This window comes from Dama dama, chromosome 4 (assembly GCF_033118175.1).
Source record: "Dama dama isolate Ldn47 chromosome 4, ASM3311817v1, whole genome shotgun sequence".
NCBI lineage: Eukaryota > Metazoa > Chordata > Mammalia > Artiodactyla > Cervidae > Dama > Dama dama.
Window position 1 is genome coordinate 41,327,405 of NC_083684.1, and position 23,379 is coordinate 41,350,783.

Consider the following 23,379-nt stretch of genomic DNA (forward strand, 5'->3'; position numbering starts at 1 on the left):
CCTATCAGGGAAGTGTACTGAATGGTTCTTGATTCAAACAAACCGATTGTATCAAAAGTCATGGACCCATTATTAGAAGATATAAGGAATTTGTATTTTGTGTATTTGTAGTGTGGTACTTATGTAAAAGGGGCTTCCTGGGTAGCTCAGTTGGTAAAGAATCCGCCTGCAATGCAGGAGACACCAGTTTGATTCCTGGGTCAGGAAGATCCCCTGGAGAAGGGATAGGCTTCCCACTCCAGTATTCTTGGGCTTCCCTGGTGACTCAGACAGTAAAGAGGAATCTGCCTGCAGTGTAGGAGACCTGGATTTGATCCCTGAGTTGGGAAGATCCCCTGGAGGAGGGCATGGCAACCCACTCCAGTATTCTTGCCTGGGGAATCCCCATGGACAGAAGGGCCTGACGGGCTACAGCCCATGGGGTCGCAGAGTCAGACACGACTGAGCGTCTAAACACAGCACAGTTATGTAAAAAGACACATCTCTCTATTTGTTACAAATGCATATTGAAGGATTCCTGGATGAAAGAGGAAAAACTTTAAAAACTGTGTTGCAAATGGCATATTAGTATGTGAGATAATGCAGAGAAGAATGAGGCATGGAATGGTCTTTACTGACTCAGAGCCCTGTTCCAACTCCCAAGTTCTTTTATTCAATAAATATGTATTGAGGGCCTTCTATGTGCCACCTGCTCTTCTGGGTATCAGAGACATATCAATGAACAAAACAGACATATCTGTGCTCTCATGGAACTTAGATTCATATATATAGAGAGAGAGACAGTAAACAAGCAGAAAGACACAGCATGTTAGACAGTGGTAAACACTAGAGAGAAAAAAATCCAACAAGGAAAGGGATGGTGAAGGGAGTGTGGTAAGGTAAACAGGGTGGTCCTGGAGAATCTTACTGAGAAAAGTAACTTTTGAGCAAAGATCTGAAGCAGGGAACGAGGGAGCCATTGATATACCTAAGGGAAGAGTGTTCCAGATGAGAGGAAGTATGCCCAGTGTGTGGCAGGATCAGCAAGCGGGCCAGTGTATATGGAGTGGAATGAACAAGATTGCCTTTTTCCTGCCCTTCCAGGAAACTGCCACCCTCTGCACCATTCTATAACTGGATCACTGTAATTGGCAGAGTAAAAGGGGTTTTATTTTCATATGTTACATTTTTTAACATAAGTAACACCTGCACCTGCTCACTGTAAAAATATTCAAGCCACATAGAAGTACAAATTTTTTAAAAAGTAGAGACTTCTGATTAAAGATGCTATATTGAACAAAAGATGGTGCTTATCTGTTCCCTCTGGAAACCACAGTGACCAGCAGAGCAGGAGGAGAGATACAGTGGATCAAAGAGAGTAACAAAATTTGGAAACTGGAAGATAGTAGCAACTTCAGAAAATGGAAAGCTAAGTGCTTGCATGAGAGAAGTCAGGAAGCAAAGCCATGTGCCTCTAAAGAGCTGTTAGAAGTTTTTTGAGAAAAGGAAAAAACAAACAAACAAACCACTTCTCCCTGCAGAAACGTGGAAGGACTGGGGGCACCAGACAAGCCCTAATGATGGAGCTGAATTTGGACCATGTTGACAAGCTCCACAAGAGTCCGTAAACTATTTGATTCCTTCTTTAACTTTGTACAGCCACCTCCCCTCCCCAGCAGAAGACTAGAGGTTTATTCTTGAGAGAGGTTGAACCCAAAGACTTTGAACTTGGCTGATGCAGCACGCTGCAGAATGGGAGGATTAAGTTGAAGTCTGTAGGCTCAACAGTGAGGCCTCAGCTCCCTTAGAGTCATCTGTAAGGGCAATGTTGGCAACAGGTTTACATATCCCCAAAGGATCATTTTGACGATTTAATTGAGTAAATACCTATAATACATTCAGAACAGTACCTGGTAAATTGTAAATGCTTACTATTATCATTAAAATAGCTAAGTAAAACCAGTTGCCTCTGTAGAATCAGATGGGGAGAAATAGGGTAGGGAACTGCCATTTTTTCTTTATAAACTTCCACGAACATTTGGCTTTTAGAATTATATAGCTTTACAAAAATGTTTAAGTAAAAAATAAAGGTGTCTTCCATTGTCTGCTCAATATACATAAATTCTAGGACCAACAGCAGTCACATACCTATCTATTCTTATGGCTGACAGTTCATAAAATCACAGGAAATGATTAGTGGGGGAGGAGGTGTTGTCAAAATGGGTATAGAGGTTTTGTTGTTATAGGAAAGTTTAGGGGGAAAGGTACTTCATAAGTAACAATAGCAGTTGGCTCTCACACCAGTTAACAGTGCCCAGGTTTTTTTTTTTTTTCCTTTAATACACATACAAACTGAAAGTTTCTTTCTTAACAAAATTAGGATCATACTACTTGTTTAGCAATATTAAGCATAGTAGATAGATCAATCTATGGGGGGTAGATAGATAGATCAGTAGGTAGGTAGGCAGAGAGATAGAGGAGAGGAATTTAGAAAAAGCTGGAAGGCTAGATAATTCTGTTCCAGCATTTTAACAGTGTATTTGTGCTGAAATAGAAGCTTCCTATAATCAAGGAGTGCTTTAGAAGACTCTTTGAAGGCAAAATAGGTGGAACCTAAGTTGGTAGATGCACCAGTTTCTCTGGGAAAAGCAAATGTCCTTAACTTCTAGTAATCAATAAATTCTCAGGCTTGAGAGGGTGATGAAAATTGCCATAATCCATGTTGTTTATTCCAGTAAGTGGAACTTTAATAACCTTTCTAGTTTCCTGCCTTAGCGCCAAAGACAAGTGTTAACAAGCCATTCTCCTGACTTTATGTCTGCAGTAAAGATTCTAGCATAGCATGTGATTTGCCTAGAGAGTTGAACATACAAACTTGCATGTTATTTAGGGATTTATTATGACCTATCTCAGCCATCCCGTTTTCAAGTTGATTTTTCCCTTTTGAGTCATTAATCCTAAATGTAAGTGTGAGTGTGTGCACATGTATGTCTGTGTGTGTGCACATATATGGGTATGTGTAGGCGTCTTTTATTCAAATGTGTTTCTACTTAAGATGATTAATCAAAGCACAGTTAAAGTAATGCTGACCAAATTAATTCCATTTAAGGCTTAGTTGTTATCCAGATGCTGTGTAAACTCTTATATATGAATAATCTTAATCCTTTACAACCATTCAATACTTTAAAAAATGACTCTGGATTGGTTGTGCAGATCATTTGGGGACATTGAATTCTAAAAAAATGAATGCCTTTTTGCATATTCTTTGCCTACTAGAACTAGACTATCGAAATGGGAGTAAGGAATATTTGAGGAGGAATCCTCATTAGGAGAAGCAGATCTAAGACACTCGGAGATGGTCAGAAATTTAACAAATCATCTTTCATTTAAATTTCCCAGCAAAATTCACGAAAAGTCAAGGAAGGTGAGATTGGTGTATTAAAAGATTTGAGAAAGTGTATGTGGACTTTCTCATTTATTGACTGTGTGGCTTTGAGCAGATCACCTCTTTTTAAAAATTTTATTTATTTACTTATTTTTGACTGTGCTGGGTCTTTGTTGCTGCTCAGGGGCTTTCTGTAGTTCTGGCGAGCCGGGGCTACTGTCTAGTTGCGGTACACGGGCTTCTTACTGTGGTGGATTCTCTTGTTTCAGAGCTTGGGCTCTAGAGCCCAGGCTTAATAGCTGGGCTTATGCTAGTAGCTAGGGCTTATGCCCCACGGCATGTGGAATCTTCCCAGACCAGGGTTTGAACCCATGTCCCCTGCATTGGCAGGTAGATTCTCAACCATTGAATTATCAGGGAAGTCCCCCAAATCGCCTCTCTAAGTCTGAGATTCTTCATCTGGAAATGAGGACGAGTACATCCTAGAGTTGATATGATACCTAGGTGAACTTGTGCATGTAGAACACTGAGCACCATGCGTGCTACATGGTAGCAGTTGTTCTTGAAGCTTCTTGCTATTGTGACATTGATGAGGGAGGAGATGAAGGTGTAGACATCAGATGTAAAGAGAATTTTGAATTGTTTTTCTTTTTTTCCTTGCTCCTTGCTGATTCTAAATTTCATTTCTGTGGTAGGTCGTGGACTTTGTAGCAGCAACCTTGCAGCGAGCATGTGCAAGCTTGGCCCACCAGGCAGAGAGCACCGTGGAGTCACAGACACTGAGCATGTCCATGGGGCTGGTGGCCGTCATGCTGGGAGGAGCTGTTCAGGTGAGTGAGAAGTGAGACAAACTTGAAAGGAGGAAGAAGAGAAAAACATGTTGCTTCTCATCCATACCCCTGTGAGAAGTCAGAATGGCTACTGCACACAGGAGAACTGGGATAAACAAGTCAGGTTGTTGATAAGAATTCTCTCCAAGAAGAAGACAAGAAAATGATACCACTTCCTCCCTGTTACCTGGATAGACTTCCCTATCAAAAGGGCAGGGCCCTTTCTGACCTGGCATAAGCTGGATTTGGCATTACCTGTTTTGCATCTGTGGTGCATACTGGATTCTCTGCCCTTCGCTGTAATGGTTCTCTGAAGCTCAACCCTTGTCACTGCTGCTGTTGTCAGGGAAGAATCTCTGTAACCTACTGGCTGCATAGGATTCCATGTTTTCAATAGTTCTATTTTGGCACAGGATCCATTGTTCAACTCATATCATGCGGCATGTTAAAAGTTTTGTTTCCAGTACATGTATCTTTTACATACTTAATTTATAATTTTTTAACTTTATTCACTCAAAAATATGTATTGCCTACTTGTTATGTGCCAAAGGCTGAGCCAAGGTGCTGGAAATGGGGCAGTGGATGAAGCAGACATGGTCCCTCCTGCCATGAAACTTAGAACCTATGAGGGAGTCAGGCATAAAATAATTGTGTCAAAAAATAGAATTGAGTGAAGTACCTCAAATAAGAAGTAGAGGGTACCAAGAGAACATAACATCTAACCTAGGCTGGGGAGATTTCCATAAGGACTGTCTATACGTTTAAGCTAAGACTTGATGCATAAGAATTGGGGAGTGTGTGTAGGGCAGATGGAGAGGCCTCTTTCAGTGACACTGCGTCAGGTAGGAGGACTGAAGCAGGAAGGAGCTCTGTGCACTTAAGACCCTGGTAGAAGGCTGTGTAGCTGAGCTGTGTAGACCAGGGGTCAGAACAAGTGGCTAGGTAAGCATCTGTGTGTGTGGCACACCACATGAGAAGACTGCGCGAAAGGGGAATAGGGTTACTGCCAGTATGATGAAGTCTGCCCTGAAATCAGACTGGACAGAACTCTTAGCAATGAGTAGGGAACTCCTCTGGGAATGGATTTTTGCGTTTAAGGATTAAATTCTGATACTGCTTCTTGATCTATTAGAATTTGCCTCTCTCTAGCTTGTCCTTTAGGAGAAAAGAAATTTTATTTGGGCCTGTTGTTAATGTGAACCCCATTTCTTGGTAGATTTACTTAGCACTCCTAATTTTTTATTGTTTTAGAAAAAAGCACTTTTGGTTCAGTTGCTGTATTATATTCCTCCTGTTAGAACTGTCAAGGAGGAGTTCACCAATGAAATTGTTTTTCTCTTTGGGTGCACTAAGCAGCATGCGGGAATCTTAGTTTTCCTGACCAGGGATTAAACTCGGCCTCCCCTCCCTGCCTTTGGAGCGTGGAGTCTTTATCACTGGACCACCAGGGAAGTCCCTGGAATAGTTTTTCTTAAGTTGTACTGTTAATGGATTTAGCTGACCTGGTTGATTTGTGTTTTTCTGGTTGAGTATTGATTTTATTAGTCTTTGTTTCCATAGTTGAGAGTGTGTTTTTTTGCTTATTTAACACTTAGAATTTCAAACCATGTTGCAAATGGAAAACAAAACACAGAAATCTCCAATTCCTTATTGAAGTCCATCATTGTGGGGCTGGCTATGCAGATTAGTCCTGTTCTAACAGATATTCACCTGACTGATGCAGATGTAGTATAGCCTTTACTGTGACCCTGCCCTTCCATGAGCCATCCTGACTCACCGACTGTATCCTGAGTTCCTCTGACTTTGCAGTTAAAGTGAACATAAACACGTCACCCCATACCTTTGCCCTAGATCTATTAATTTTTTTTTTCTGTTTGATTGAAGGATTTATAAGTGGCTTCTATAGTAATGCTAGGTTTTCTGTCTTTGTATTAGAAAAAAAGTCATGATCCTGAATTATGTTTTCAGATGTTCATTGTCACGCTAGGCTAGGTTTTTGCTTCAAAGTCTAGAAGGTTGCATTATACCTATCCCTGATCATGATTCATTGTTTTAGCTAATGAAACAAAATCTAACAGCTTTTGAACCTTTCTTTCCTTTCTAATTTATGTAAGATGATTATTAGAACATAGTGTCTAAGAAGAGAAAGTATAGGTTTAAGGCTGCTAGCTAGACAGCTGTAATTCCAAATGTATTTTCTAAATGTCAAGATTGGTCATCAGTAAAAGTATGGTGTTGATGACTTCCCTGTCCCCCCAGGAAGCAGTTTATGCATGATGTTCCAGGGCCCACAGAGTCCTCTGAAGCCCTGCCACGTGGAGGAGACATGGTCTTGGGGGGTTGGGACTTGAAGCCAGACTTTGAGATTTCATGCTATTAATACTTTTTCAAGAGTATCATGGGATGAACTCATTCAGGAAATGTTTATCAAGTGTCCGATCCCTCATGGAGTTTGCCTTCAAGTTCCACTTATGAGTAAATTCAGCAACATTATAAATAAGGACCTAGACATATAAACTGCTCAGCTAAATATCTGAAGAAACATAGGTGATATACAGAAATGAGAACACAAGATAAATGTAAATATTTTTCAGAATTAGGAATTTTTCGGTCAGCATTTTATTGCTGGAAGAGACTTGTGGATTCTTCCAAAATAATAATTCTCACTGCAGCAGGTAAGGCAGAGTGAGAGTGTGTTTGTCCTCTAGGGGAGCTTTGTAAAGTCTCCTGTGGGGGGTTTTCGGGTACATGCCCTCCTCTGGCTGACCACCCAGGTTCTCCTCTGTTGCAGGGGTCCCCAACCTCCAGGCCAAAGACCAGTATCTCCCATGAGATCATCAGTGGCATTATATTAGAAATAAAGTACACAATAAATGTAATGCACTTGAATCATCCCGAAACCATCCCTCCCACCAAGTCCACGGAAAAATTGCCTTCCGGAAAAATCCGGTCCCTGGTGCTAAAAAGTTTGGGGTCTTAGAGGACATGCCCTCTCCCACCACCCACCACCCTTAATCCCACCCCTACTGATCTAACCACCAGTTTCTAAATTTGAGAATTTGCAGAAATTTAGAACAAATCATTAATCTAACTTCTACTTCAAGTCATTACCTAACTTCCATTCCTAAAGGAGATTGTAGAAGTGGGCTGACATAGCACTGCTTGTTCTGTTCCTGAAACATTCCAAAAACTGGGAAAGAGGCAGCCAGATGAAGGAGTCTGTCACTCCCTTGTGGGATGCTCTTTCCAACCTCGGGGCTTTTACACAGAGTTCTGAGATCTAGATGTGAGATCTATGCTGAGAAGCAATGGCAGGAGGAAAAATGAGGACTACAGTTACTTCTCAAGTTTGGTAGCAGCCCTTGGTGACCCTTGAAAAATAATTGATAATTACTTAGTGCTTCAGTGTTCTCATTTATCAATTAATTATTACTTTATACCTCAAAAACTTTTTTGAACATTTATATTATAGTCTTAGATTTCCCTGGTTATTCTCATAGTGAGAAATCTGTAGCCTTGTGAAGCTGAGCGAATACATAACTTTCATTTCCTTAGAAGCTATTTGGTTCAGAATCCATGGTGATTAGAGACGTTACCTAGTGGAATAAGATGAATTGCACAGTGACCAAGTTTGAAAATAGGGAGAAAACATAGTTATTTTTTAAAAATAGATTTTATATTTTAGAGCAGTTTTAGGTGCAGAGCAAAACTGAGCAGGAGGTACAGAGATTTCTTGTATACCCCCTGCCCCCATACAGGCAAAGCCTCTCCTGCTGTATCAACATCTGGCTCCAGAATGGTACCTTGGTACAATCCATGAACACACATTGACACATCATTATCACCTGTGGTCTGTGGTTTCCATTAGGGTTCCCTTTTAGTGTTGTACACTATGGGTTTTGACAAATGTATAATATCCACCATTATAGTGTTGTACCTAATAGCTGGTCTAACCCCCAAATCCTCTGCTTATTCATCCCTTCCTCCCCCTAACTCCTGATCTTTTACCGTCTCCCTAGTTTTGCATTTTCCAGAACATTATGTAGTTGAAATCGTATACTCTGTAGCCTTCCCAGATTGGCTTCCTTCACTTAGAAATACACATTTAAGTTTCCTCAATGTCTTGTGTGGTTTGATAGCTCATTTCTTTTTAGATCTGAATAATATTCCATTGTCTGCATATATCACAATCTGTTTATCCATTCACCTACTGAAGGACATCCGGTTGCTACCAGGTTTTAGAAGTTATGTGTAAAGCTGCTATAAGCATCTGTGTGTAGGTTTTTGTGTCGACATAAGTTTTCAGCTTATTTGGGTAAATATCAAGGAGTTCAATTGTTCAAGTTTATAGCAGCAATATGTTCAGTTTTGTAAGAAGCTACCAGACTGTCTTACAAAAGCGGCTCTACCGTTTTGTGCCTACCAGCACTGAATGAGTTTCTTTTGTTGCGCATCCTCATCAGTGTTTGGTGTTGTTAATGTTAGATTCTAGTTATTTTAATGATTGTGTCATGTTATCACACTGTTGTTTTAATTTTCAATTCCTTGATGACATATGATGTTGAGCATATCTTCGATTGCTATCTTTTTTGGTGAGGTGTCTGTTCACGTCTTTCTCCCGTTTTTTAATTGAGTTGTTTGTTTTCTTATTGTTGAATTTTAAGGGTTCTTTGTGTATTTTAGATTACTGTCCATTATCAAATGTATGTTTTGCAAATACTTTCTCCTAGTCTGTGGTTTGTCTTGTCTTTTCTCTTGACATTGTCTTTTGCAGAGCAGAAGTTTTAAGTTTTAATGTAGTCCAGCTTATCAGTTATTTCTTTTTTTTTTTTTTTCTGCACAAAGGTTTCTTTTTATTCATAACATAGGCAAAGTTATTTAAGTCAATAAATTTTTAAGGATTTTCACACATCCTGATTCTTTCCACTGCCAGTCACCATAGTTCCTCCAAAGTTGTCATCTTCAAGGCAGCCCTACAAAAAGTTCTGCTCAATCCACAGCTGTGATGCCTGTAATCTTTAAGATCCAATTTCCTCAAGCAGTTCACTATAGGTTCCTGTTTAGGGTCAGGAGATGGGATGTCTAGTTCTCTAAAAGCTTATCAAGTTCAAATGATATTAATTCCTAAGTTATCACACCCTAGAACTTGACAGAGATCATTGGGATATGCCAATACCTTTGGAAAATCCAGACACTGTATTCTGAAGATAAAAGCCTAAAAAGAGGAGCCCATTGTTTGTTTTATGTCAACATTAAAACTGAGTACTAGGATCAAGACAGCTGGTAATTTAAAAGCTTATTTAACTTTATAGCCCTGGAAGCAATCTTCATGCTCATCAATACACACCCATTTTATGGATCATGTTCCTTCTTATCTGTATCAAAACTCATACTGAACAATGAGTTGTGGGTTGCAAAAGAGGACTTACTTTTGCACTTGTCTGTAAGTCTTTGTCCACAAATTAAACAAAAACAAACACAAGTGCTATCAGTTATTTCTTTAATGGATTTCTTTGGTATTTCACCTAAAAAGGCCATCAGCATACCTGAGGTCAGCTAGATATCTCTTAGGTTATTTTATAGGAATTTATAGTTTTGCATTTTACATTTGGGTCCATGATCCATTTTTAGTTGATTTTTGTGACAGTGTAAAGTCTGTGTCTAGATTCATTTCTTTGCCTATGGATGTCCAGTTGTTCTAGCACCATTTGTGAAAAAGTTTATCTTTTCTCCATTGTAGTGCCTTTGCTCCTTTGTCGAAGATCAGTTGACTGTATTTATGTGGGTCTATCTCTGGTCTCTCTATTCTGTTCCATTGGTCTATTTGTCTTTTTTTTTTTTTTTTTTTTTAAAGAAGAAATTGTTACATATACTAGAAATGAAAAAGAAGCCATACACTATAGTTAGAAGTAGATATTCTCATTTCAGGTACTTAAAGAACAAACAAAGACACATGATACTACAGAGGCACTGAATGAAGTCCAGCATGGTGATAATGCTAGCACAGTTATCCTAAAATATCTTTTCCAGTACCACATAGATTTTTGATAAGATGGACCTTTTTCTTAGGTGATATATATTTTTATTGTGAAATTCCAGGTACAAACCTGACATATATCTCAACTTTTCATTTACCTGCGAGGAAAGTGGTAGAGAAAATGAACAATAACAATTCTGTGAAGCTGAAATGTAATATGAGAATACTATGTAGGTCCTATGAAAATGGTTAATTGATTGGTTGGTTGCATAATGAAGCATGTGAATGAGTGAGTAATAAATACCCTGCCTTGTTCTAAAAAGGATTTTAGATGTGTAAGGTTTTCAAATGATCAGGGCTTCATGAAGCTTCATATCACAGTTTTTCCAGTATTTTCAGACAGAAAAGTATCACCACTGATTTTTCTTCACTGACTGCCTATGCACCTTTCCTAGTAAGGCTTTATGAGAACAAAGCTTCTAGAGAGAATAAAATCTTAAGTAGTTTTCACTCTCCTTTTCTAGGGGAACTTCCCTTCTGCCAGTTTCCATCCCAGTCCCTTCCACGCCTGAGGTGCCCTTGTATGCTGACCAGCCACTTTAGATCTTGCAGTTAAGAATAGCTTTATTCATTCAAATGAGACTGTGTGGGTTTAGTTAAGAGTGTGGGCTCTGGAGCCAGACTTATTAGGTTCACATCTTACCATCTTTCAGCTGTGTGACTTTACACACGTTACCTAACTGTTCTGTACCTCAGTTCCCCCCGCTTGTTTAGTTATTTATTTTTATTTTTTAATTTAATTAAAAAAAATTTTTGGCTGCACCACCCTGATGTAGAATCTTAGTTTCCTGACCAAGGATTGAACCTGTATCCCCTGCATTGGAAGTGTGAAATCTTAACCCCTGGACCACTCATGAAGTCCCTCCCCTGTTTAACATGTAGATAGTAACAGTAACTGTTTTATAGGGCTGTGAATATGTGTGTGTGTGATTTGTTTGTTTATTGTGTTTACATTTAAACCATTCACATAGTACTTACTGTGTGTCAGGCACTAAGTACTTGCTAATGTGAACTCATCTTTTTATGGCAAAAGGTACATCCTAGTAAAAAGTATAATAATACAATACAGATCAAAATATAAAAGAATTTCACCATGTGACTGGGTATTAAAATATGTCATGGTAAGAATAGCTGTAGATGCTTGACAGAAAACAACAAAATTCTGTACAGCAGTTATCCTTTGATTAAAAAATAAATTAATTAAAAAAAAACCAACTATAGAGACAAACAGGTCTAAGAGGTAAGTGGGATACAAAGGATGAAAACTGGCTGTTCCCAGAAGAAATGTAGACAGTTAATAAACATGGAAGGATGCTTAACAGTGCTGTTAGGCCGATTAATGCAAATTAAAGTAATAACAGTCGTGTTTGCCCATCAGATTATAAATATTAAGAGTAATAATATGCGAGGGAGTGGGGAGGGGGAGAAAAGAGTAATAATATTTGTTCCTAATGTACTTTATTACTTAGAAAAGTACCTGTACACAGTAAGTATTCAATAAATGTTAATTATAAGACCATAGTGTTAGAGTGCCAGGTTCAGGCTATGTGCGAATTACACCAGGAACAAGATTTGTTTCCAACTTTTTCTTAGCGTCTCTTGCCTTGTGCTGTGTTAATTTGGGTTTGCATTTTTAAAATTTCATTTTGTAGTTGAAGTCAAGTGATTTTGCTGTCCTGAAGCAATTGCTGCCTCTGTTGGAGAAGGTCTCCAGCACATACCCTGACCCTGTCATCCAGGAACTTGCTGCTGATCTCCGCATTACCATCTCTACTCATGGGGCCTTTTCCACTGAGGCTGTCAGTGTGGCTGCCCAGAGTACCCTAAACAAAAAGGATCCAGAAGGTAAAAGGGAAGAGCAGCAACAAACCAGTTATGAAAGATACAGCGATGTGTCTCATGGCCACCTTGAACCACAGCAAAGCCATGTTGCTTCTCATGAAGTCCACGAGCCCAGCACCACTGCAAACCAAAAATCAGGAGGTGAAACCACAGAAGAGCTCCAGGAAGCTCTTTTATCAGCTTATGATCCTCAAATTCCAACACGGGCTGCTGCCCTGCGAACTCTTTCTCGCTGGATAGAGCAGAGAGAAGCAAAAGTCCTTGATATGCAGGAGAAGCTTCTCAAGGTGAGTAGAACACACTCAGACACATACACATGGTGAGTAGAACACAAACACACAGTGAGTAGAACACAACACACACACACACACACACACACACAGTGAGGCCCACTGTCCAGGAGCCTGTCTCACACACACACACACACACACACACGGTGATGCCCACTGTCCAGGAGCCTCACACACACACACACACACACACACACACACAGGCCCACTGTCCAGGAGCCTCACACACACACACACACACACAGTGAGGCCCAGTGTCCACGAGCCTCACACACACACACACACACACACACACACATACACACACACACACACACACAGGCCCACTGTCCAGGAGCCTTGACTGTGTCTCTCACACACACACACACACACACACACAGGCCCACTGTCCAGGAGCCTGTCCAGGAGCCTTGACTGTGTCTCACACACACACACACACACACAGTGAGGCCCACTGTCCAGGAGCCTCACACACACACACACACACACACACACACACACACACACACACAGTGAGGCCCACTGTCCAGGAGCCTGTCCAGGAGCCTTGACTGTGTATCACGCCCTGTCCTGGGCCACCCTTGGGGAAATTGTAATTGTTCTACAGAAGCAAGACTCAGTTGAACATGAGCAGAAGGCCAGAGTTTTTACAGGCTGTTACTAATGTCAGTTGAAGAGCTGAAGTTTGCAAAAGATTTTTTTTTAATAAATTAGAATAGATTCAAGGTTATCCCAGTAATAACATCTCTGTCTTGCCCTTGCCTTTCCATATGCTTTCTTGAGTGTAAGAGAAAAGGATCAAGTTAGCAGATGTGCCATTCAGTGAACATAGCCCCAAACCTGGCCTCTTGTGTGTCAGGGGCTATAGTCTGTCATGTCTTTTCTAAGAATGGGTTATTTACTGTGGGCTGTAGTGGAAAAAATGTTGAGAATTGTTCTTTCAGATTTTGGTTTCCATGCCTACTTTTAATGTATACTAGACAACTTCAAGAAGTATCTCCCCCTGATCGCTACACTTTTTTAACCATTATAAAAATGGAACTTGAAACATATATACTATTTTTCTCACAAGATTCACAGTCAGACCAGTATCTAACTACAGCAAAGAGGAGTACAAGCATTTATTCTTTTGAGTCTGCTCTAAAGGTGTCTTAAATCTCGCTTGCTCTTTGTGAATCATGGCACTGCTATATTTTGTGGTTTCAGATATTCTTGGAGAACTTGGAGCATGAAGACACCTTTGTATATCTGTCTGCTATTCAGGGTAAGTTAGTCCTGGTTAAAGGACTTTAAGTCAGTGGACCAAAAATTAAATCATGTGTTTTCACAAAATCTCTAAAGTCATAGAATCATAACCTGCTGGTCATTTTGTCCATCTTCCTGCCCCCTAGCTAGGACTTAATTTCAGTCATGATAGTAATATTTCTGGAGGGCTCCTAAAGGGACCCTGAAGAGTTCAGTATCTCATAACGATGGGGAAGCCTTTATTTATGTTTACTTACCATTCTGTAGATTAAATCCCATTTCCTCAAATTTAAAGAGGTAAAGAATGCCTCACATGTGAGCTCCTATTACATTGACCTTTTAGGTACATGGCTACTGTCATTATGCACCTTTGCTCTCCTGTTAAACTAAAAGAATCTCGGAATATATTTCATTATTAAAACATTTTTTGCAGTCATTTTATTTCTCATTTATGATTATTTGTTGTGATTCTGTCTCCTGTTAATTTGTGGATTTAAGTCTAGAGAGGGGCTTTATGAAAAGGGGTGTGGAGAATTAAGCACCTTTCCCCAGAAGGGTGAGGGGCAGACCTGGTAAGAAGGCAGAATTAACTCACAGTCTCTGGGCTCCGTGGTGTGCTGTAGTCCTCAGGAGCTGGGGTCTAGAGATTGATCACCAGAATGTACCAACCCTCCCCCACCTCTCCTGCTTTTCAGCTATATGAACTTTGACAAATTACTTAATCCCTCTTGGCTTCAATTTCTTACCTGTAAAAAAGGGAGCTAAGTAGGGATGTAAAATGGTACAGTTGCTTGCTTTAGTTATTTGACTACGCCAGGTCATAGTTTTGCCATTATGTGGGACCTAGTTCCCTGACTAGGGATTGAACCCAGGCCCTCTGTATTAGATGAGTGGAGTCTTAGCCACTGGACTACCAGGGAAGTCCCTACAGCTGCTTTAGAACATAGTCTGGCAGTTCTTTGAAAAAAATAAATGCAGAGTTGTCACTTGACCCAGCAATTCTAAGTATTCACCCAAGAAAAATGAAAACATATGCTCATACAAAAACTTGTTCATTAATGTTCATAGTAGTCAAAAAGTAGAACCCAGATATCTAACATTTGATGAACAGATAGACAAAATGTGGTATGTATATACAGTGGAATATTATTCAGCCAATGAAAATGAAGTATTGAAACATGGGGGTAAACCTTGAAAACATAGATGAAAGAAACCATTCCGAGAAAACCGCATTTTGTATGGTTCCTTCATATGAAATGTCCAGTATAGGTAAATTTACAGAGACAGAGAGTAGATTAGTAGTTGTCTAGGGCTGGGGAGAAAGGGGAAGGGTTTGGGAGGTGATGGCCAAAGGGTATAGGATTTCCTTGGGGGAGTGATGAAAACACACAATTCTAAAATTGACTGTGGTGATTGTTGCACAACTCTGTCAGTATGGTAGAAACTACTGAATTGTATATTTTAGATTGTGAATTTTACAGTATGTGAATTGTGTCTCAATAAAGCTGTTGCCAAAAAAATAATAAAATTTAATGAGGAGGAGAGGGATTAAACCATCAGAGCTTAAGGAGATTAAATATAATGTGGTGGATAGGATCCTGGAACAAAAAAAGGACATTAGGGAAAAACTTAAAGAATCTGAGTAAATTATGGACTTTAGTTGATAACGAAATGCCAGAATTAGTTCATTAATTGTGATAATGTACCATGCTAAAGTAAAAGTCAGTAATAGGAGACAGCTGGGTATGCAGTATACAGGAACTATGTGTGCATCTTCTCAATAAATCTGTAAATCTAATACTGTTCTATCAGTAAAAGTTTATTTATGAAGGGGGCTAACATTAAATGAGTTAGTACTTTGAAAGTGCTTAGTGCATATTAAGTGTTCAATATGTGTTAGCTAATTATGATTTTAATGTTATCATCATTGTCATCATATCACTACTATTTCTTTTCTTTAGATTTAAACTTTCATTTTATACTGGAGTATAGCTTATTAACAGCTGATTAACAATGTTGTGATAGTTTCAGGTGGACAGCAGAGGGACTCAGCCATGCATATACGTGTATCCATTCTCCCCACAACTCCCCTCCTATCCAGACTGCCACATAACATTGAGCAGTGTTTCCTGTGCTGTACCGTAGGACCTTGTAGATTATCCATTTTAATATAGCAGTGCATGTCACTACTATTTCTTTTGTTAGATTGCTAGGTAATAATATGGTGATATGTGTAACTTCTCAGAGCTAAAGCTTGAGTAGGTGTATTCGATCAGGTGGCTTCTGCTATGTGACAGGTTACCTCAGTGTTCAGTATTATTTATTTATTGTCACTCATCTGTGATCACTCACACATCTGTAGACCAGTGGGGTTCGGCTGACCTTGGCTGGGCTGGGCAGTCCTGCTGTTCCGTGTACATCTCTCTGCTGTACTTGTTCCTGATCCTTTCTGGTCCAGGGCCTCCCAGGTACATTCACATGGTGATGGCCGAAATGCACAAGAGCAAGAATAAACTCAAGAGGCCATTCTTCAGAGGAGACAAAAATAACCATTCCTCAAGGAAAAAGGACAGCTCTGAGAGAGCAGAAGAGTGGAGTGTGTTGAGAGAGAAAGTAATTATTGGCAGCCGAGAGGTTACAGAAGCCAGGAATTGAGATAAGCCTGAGGACTTGATGGGGCTCAGGATTCCACATGACAGTGAATGGCACTTATGGAAATCAAATAAATCAATGAAGCAAGGACCTGAAATGCTGATAATTAGTAAGTCTCAGAAACAGTCATCCTGTACTTTTTCCAGGAAGCTGTGATACTGTCCAGGAGATGTTTCTCATTGATTTTTTTTTGGACAGGGTTTTCGGGAAGTAGCGATGTGTCATTCTCATATAGCAACGCTGCTGTGTAAGCCTCTTAGCTGTTTAACCCACTGAGCTCATTAGCCTCTAGGGTCTGCTATAAAAATCACAACTGCTGGTTTTGTGTTTGTTTATAGTACTTTTAATTGGTGTGCTAATCAGTTAGTAGCTAATTTGGAGATGAAGGAATGTGGGAGGTAGAGGTCTAATTTCTGTTCTCAGTTCCCCACAGCAGACAAGTTTGAATTAATTGATGTTTTTGGTGTTTGTACCATGCACTTCAAGGCCAAGGCCTTAGGTGAATTTCCCATTAAGAAAGGAAAGAGCTGAATTTTCCCACCTGCATGTCAGTGTTATTTGCCTAGGCCTAACACTCCAGAGCCAACCATTCTGGACTCCAGTGAGGCATGCAGACAAGACCAGCCGCATGTAGATATCCTATAGTGCAAGGGGACTGCATTAGAAGGTGGGTGCTTAACCACTGAACCACCAGGGATCCCAGAACTTTCTGATGTACATATTATCTGTACATCAAAACAGACTGAGAACTAAATTCCCTCTGAGTTAAAATTTAATTTTATGAAAGACCACATCTCTTTTTATTTCTACTGAGAAAGTGATAGTTGATTTAATTCTCATAGCAGCTGCTCCCAGACACTCAGTAGCAGCTTCTTCAGGCAGAGAATTCTATACAAGTTAGTGAGTTCCAGTTACAATCCAGAGTTTATAAATAGAACACTTAATCTTAGACTGTGTCCTTTAAGTGTCTTTCCTTTTCAGACTTCCTTGTATATTCTTTTTCTCATTGTTTTATCATCATTATAGTGTAAGTTAATACATTCTTATTGTTTTAAAAAACATTTAAATGGCAAGAAGGTGTTCAAGATAAAAAGTAAAAGTCTTCCTCTTTTCAAAAATAGGAGATAAAATATGTCCTTAAGAGTCCCATAATGTATATTTGATGTTTTGAGCACTTTTCACATTTCAGTCTTGAAATAGACGTTCCGTAATGAATGTGATAAACATGTGATATTCTTCAAATAAGATATTATGGCCCAGTTATCTATCTTAGCGTGGATCTACTCATGGTTCCTCATGATCACTTTTAATTATTTAAAGAACATTTTGAAAGCAACACCAGCGATAGATGCATTTCACAGCTCCAAGTGATCCCCATCCGTGTCAAAAGAATCTTTGGGCGAAACTTCTTGGCTCATTGAAAAAAAGAAAGAAACTGTAGGCTCTGAGCCAAGCATGAGAGGTGAAAGTATGCCAGTGAGTGTCGTGAAGAGAATCTAGTCATCTCAACATAACATGCCTGAACAAATTGCACTGACTCTTCCACCCTTTTCCTTTCACAGAAGAGTTTTCAGTTCTGGCAGAAGAGCTAAGAGGAGGGAAAGGCAAAAAGCCTGGAAGGCAGGAAAGTAGATACAAAGTGAAATTGTTTTTACAGAGTTTCAAACTGAGCAGGATTACATGTCTTAACTTGTCAGAGACTGAACTCCCTATCTCATTCTCAGATTTCTACTTCAAGTAAAGTAAGTTAGGCAACCATTAACTGAAAATAATTCTACCCCTTGAAGGACCACCTAAATGAGTTGGGCATTGAAATGTGGAATGTGGTCCTGGGAAGTTTATCATCTTCACTTATTTCCTTGAAATGGGAAGATTCCTTCTGTGTTGTGTACCACCTAATTAACAAATGGGCATTTAGTGAACGTCTCTCATATATGCTAGCTCAGTAAATTATTAAAGTTCTGGAAATAGGCATTATCCCCATTTTTTAAACTTCTTGAGATTTAATTTACACAGCTGAAATTCACCTGTCTTACAATGTGCAATTCAGTGGTTTCTAGTATTTATACAGTCATCACCACTAATTTCAGAACTTTTCATCATTTCAAAAAGAAACCCTATATCCATTATCAGTTGGTTCCCATTCTTTACTCCCTCTTTCCCCTGGGAACCACTAATCTCCTTTTTGTCTCTATGGATTTGCCTATTCTGGATGTTTCATAATATAGAATCATACAATATGTGGACTTTTGTGTCTGGTTCTTTTCAATTAGCATAACATTTGTGAGATTCATCTCTGTTGTAGCATGTATCAGGGCCTCATTCTTTTTTTATGGCTGAATAATATTACATTGTACTACTAATTAACCACATTTTGTTTATCCATTCCTCAGTTGATGGTCATTTGCATTGTCTTCACTTTTAAGCTATTATGGGTAACACTGTAATAAATATTCATGTACAGGTTTTTGTGTGGACATACGTTTTCATTGCTTATGGGTATACACATTGGAGCAGAATTACTGGGTCCTATAGTAATTCTATGTTTAACCCTTTGAGGAGCTGTCAAACTGTTTTCCAGAGTGGCCACACCAATTTACTTTCCCAGGGGCAATGCATGAGGACTCCAGTTTCTCTGCATCCTGACCAATACTTGCTATGGTCTATCCTTTTATATAGCCATATTAGAGTGTGAAGCTGGTATCTCAGTGTGATTTTGATTTGCATTTCTCTAATGACTAATGATGCTGAGCATCTTTTCATGAACTTATTGTGCATTTATAATCTTCTTTAGAAAAATACCTAGTGTCATTTGAAGCACTAAACTTCTTACTGTTGATGAAGTCTGACTATCAGTTTCCTGTCTTATTACTTGCACTTTTGGTGTCATTTCTAAGAAATCATTGCTTAATCCAAGATAATTGAGATTTACTTCTGTGTTTTCTTTCAGTGGTTTTATTGTTTTAGCTCTTAACGTTTAAGTCAGTTATCCATTTTGAGTTAATTTTTAGGTGTGATGAGAGAGATCCTCTTTTTATAGCTAAAGATCCTGAGACTTACACAGATTAAGTCCTGTTTCGAAGATTACATAGCAAGTAATAATTTGGACCTTGTTGTTGACCTTCAAATATTGTCCCTGCTTCCCCAATACACTTGGTTACTCTAGAACTTGCCAAATAATGGTAGAATTTGCTCCTTTTGTTGTGCTTTTAAAGATGGAAAACAGATATGATTATGATTATCAATATATATTAAAATTGAATAATGCTTAATCATCTACCTTCCCTGGTGGCTTAGACGGTAAAGCAGCTGCCTGCAATGCAGGAGACCCGGGTTCAATCCCTGTGTTGGGAAGATCCCCTGGAGAAGGAAATGGCAACCCACTCCAGTACCCTTGCCTGGAAAATCCCGTGGATGGAGGAGCCTGGTAGGGGTTGCAAAGAGTCGGACACGACTGAGCGACTTCACTCTCATTTTCACTTAGTCATCTAGAAAGCTTTGATTCTTTCAACAGTCTTTTTTTTTTTTTTTTTAAATTTTTTTGTTAGTTGGAGGCTAATTACTTCACAACATTTCAGTGGGTTTTGTCATACATTGATATGAATCAGCCATGGATTTACACGTCTTCCCCATCCCAATCCCCGCTCCCACCTCCCTCTCCACCCGATTCCTCTCGAAACATCCCACCCTCGCCTTCTCCCAGAGAGTTCAAAAGTCTGTTCTGTATTTCTGTGTTTCTTTTTCTGTTTTGCATATAGGGTTATCATTACCATCTTTCTAAATTCCATATATATGTGTTAGTATGCTGTAATGTTCTTTATCTTTCTGGCTTACTTCACTCTGTATAAGGGGCTCCAGCTTCATCCATCTCATTAGGACTGGTTCAAAAGTCTTGAAATACAATAAAAACATATTAAAATTCTTTTATAAATGAAGAATTGACTTGCCTACAGTCATAAAGATTGGGAGAGTAATAGAACACCAGACCCATGTTTCAGGGATTCCCAGTCCACTGTACCTGATTTTACTGCAGTGCAGATAAAATATGTCTTCTCCAAGTCTGAGACTGTATACCTGTCCAGTGATTTCCTCTATCAATTGAAGATTGATTCACTCATATTTACATCAGAATATTTAGCAATTTGGGCTTCTCAGGTGGCACTAGTGGTAAAGAACCCACCTACCAGTGTAGGAGACATAAAATATGTGGGTTCCATCCCTGGGTCAGGGAGATCCCCTGGAGGAAGGCATGACAACCTATTCTAGTGTTCTTGCCTGGAGCATCCCATGGCCGGAGGAGCCTGGCAGGTTACAAACCATAGGGTCGCAAAGAGTCGAACACGACTGAAGTGACTTAGCATGCATGCACACATTTAGCAATTTAGTACTTTTACCTATAAGTAAAAGATAATTAGCTACTTCAAGTTTAGTTATTTTTCACCTTCTAAGATTTCCCAGGATAGCTGCCATATAAGAGAGATGGAAATAAACATTATAGAAGTCACCACTTACTATTATGTGCCTGTCACAGTAACTCTGTGAGTTAGAAATTTTTATCCCTGTTTTACAGATGAGGAAACTGAGGCTCAAAGAGGTTAAGCAGCTGGCCCAAAGTGACACAGATACCAAATGTTAATACCATGATTTGAATCTTCAGTCTCTCCATCTCTGAAGACTGCTCTTGCCACAGGGAAAAATAATTAATCCTAAAATAGTTTTTCCTGTTTCCAAGGCACAAGGGCTGAGTTCTCAGATGGCCGAAGGTATGGGAGAACCAGGCCTGTGTATGAGACATGGTTTCACTACAAATGAATTCTTCCTATAGCTTAATAATACGCTGATCTCATGTTTGCTTGATTTTGTGTGTATGTATGTGGTTTTACTCATTTGTCAGTGAGTACTGTTTTTTGTTGTTGTTTTTTAATTAATTAATTAATTTATTTTTGGCGGGGCTGGGTCTTCATTGCTGCACAGGGACTTCTCTAGTAGTGGCAAGCAGAGGCTTCTCTCTAGGAGCCAAGCGTGGGCTTCTCCTTGCTGTGGCTTGCCTCGTTGTGGAGCATGGATTCTAGGGCGTGGGGACTTCCGTAGTTGTGGGGCCTGGGCTCAGCAGTTGCGGCGCATGGGCTTAGTTGCTCTGTGGCATGTGGGATCTTCTAAGAGCAGGGATTGAAACTATGTCCCCTGCATTGGCAGGCGGATTCTCAACCGCTGGACCACTGGGGAAGCCCAGTACTGTGTTATTTTCTAAGCAATCTCTATGTGTATCTTTGAAACTCATCTTCTGTTAGTGGCATGTGTATGTTACCTCACACTGCCAGTCCTTCTTCCCACTGTTGGTCATTACTGTTTCAGCACTGGGGACACCAGCCTCATTTTAGGAGTGTCAGGAGAGAGTCTTCAGAACAATCCTGGGATATATATAGTTTCCTGAGATTGTGGATTAGAAAAACAGGTAGCTTTCTGAATAGGACTTTTGATATTTGTTATATTTCTGATGCCAATAAATTGCATTTTAAAATTACTTACTTTAAAATAATACAGTTTATGAAAGCAATGCCCATACACTGCTGGTGAAAACATAGAATGGTGCAGTTCCTCTGAAGAACAGTCTGGCAGTTCTCAAAAGGTTAAACAAAGTTACCATATGATCCACCAGTTCCACTCCTAGATATACACCCAAGAGAAATGAAAACATATGTCCCCACAAAAGCTTACATATGAATACTTATAGCAGCATTATTTGTAATAGCCAAAAAAAATAGTGTCGACTGAAAAAATGCACAACGTACAAGTTAAGAATTATGTTTTATTTGGCAGACTTTCTGAGGACTTCAAGCCTGGGACACAACATCTTAGATAACTCTGAAGAGGTAAGGGAGGAACCAGGATATATAAGAGTTTTTGTCACAAAGACCAGATAGTCAGAATATCAAAAGATTACTGTTAAAGAAACCAGATACGTCAAGTTAAGGAATTTAGTGCTTTTCTGTGTATGGGAAGATGTAAGTGATTCCTTTGTTAGGCACCTCAGCTGTCTGGGGCCTGCATCCTGTGCCTTCTCATCCTGAGTCTCCCCGGGGGGCACCGTTAGGGTGGCTGACTGCTAGATGACGGGCATCCTGTTTCATCCTGAGTTCCCCCAGAGCTCACCGTCAGAGAGACTGTAATGTGATGGCTTAACGGCTGTAACATCTTTTATTTACTGGTAGAGCAGGCAATATTTTTCATTCACAGTAGAAACAACCTAAACTTCTATCACCTGATGAATGGATAAATTAAAGGTGGTATATCTAAATAGTGGAGTATTATTTAGCAACAAAAAAGAACGAAGTACTGATTCATACTACAAAGTGAGTGAACCTTCAAAACATGGTAAATGAAAGGAACCACACACAAAAGGCCACATTTTGTATGAAATGTCCAGAGTAGGCAAATCCATAGAGATAGAAGGCAGTTTCGTGGTTGCCAGAAAATGGGAAGAGAGGGGAATAGGGAGTGACATCTATTTCTGCTTTATTGACTACGCCAAAGCCTTCGACTGTGTGGATCACAATAAACTGTGGAAAATTCTGAAAGAGATGGGAATACCAGACCACCTGACCTGCCTCTTGAGAAACCTGTATGCAGGTCAGGAAGCAACAGTTAGAACTGGACATGGAACAACAGACTGGTTCCAAATAGGAAAAGGAGTATGTCAAGGCTGTATATTGTCACTCTGCTTATTTAACTTCTGGGCAGAGTACATCATGAGAAACGCTGGTCTGGAAGAAGCACAAGCTGGAATCAGGATTGCCGGGAGAAATATCAATAACCTCAGATATGCAGATTACACCACCCTTATGGCAGAAAATGAAGAGGAACTAAAAAGCCTCTTGATGAAAGTGAAAGAGGAGAGTGAAAAAGTTGGTTTAAAGCTCAACTTGCAGAAAACTAAGATCATGGCATCTGGTCCCATCACCTCACGGGAAATAGATGGGGAGACAGTGGAAACAGTGTCAGACTTTATTTTTTGGGGGCTCCAAAATCACTGCAGATGGTGACTGCAGCCATGAAATTAAAAGACGCTTACTCCTTGGAAGGAAAGTTATGACCAACCTAGATAGCACATTAAAAAGC

At 39.6% G+C, this 23,379-nt stretch overlaps 1 protein-coding gene and 1 non-coding gene across 2 annotated transcripts in view; one reads left to right on the forward strand and one right to left on the reverse strand.

Annotated features, from left to right (window-relative positions):
- Positions 1–23,379, forward strand: part of TANGO6 (transport and golgi organization 6 homolog) — a 177,672-nt gene that overhangs the window by 56,327 nt on the left and 97,966 nt on the right. The window contains exons 12-14 of the mRNA XM_061138812.1: positions 4,060–4,194; positions 11,884–12,360; positions 13,570–13,627. Coding sequence (XP_060994795.1) covers positions 4,060–4,194; positions 11,884–12,360; positions 13,570–13,627 — 670 coding nt within the window. The remainder of the gene's footprint in view (positions 1–4,059; positions 4,195–11,883; positions 12,361–13,569; positions 13,628–23,379) is intronic.
- LOC133055344 (small nucleolar RNA SNORA40) lies at positions 9,555–9,681 on the reverse strand. The gene has a single exon (XR_009692631.1). It is a non-coding gene; the product is annotated as a small nucleolar RNA SNORA40 (small nucleolar RNA).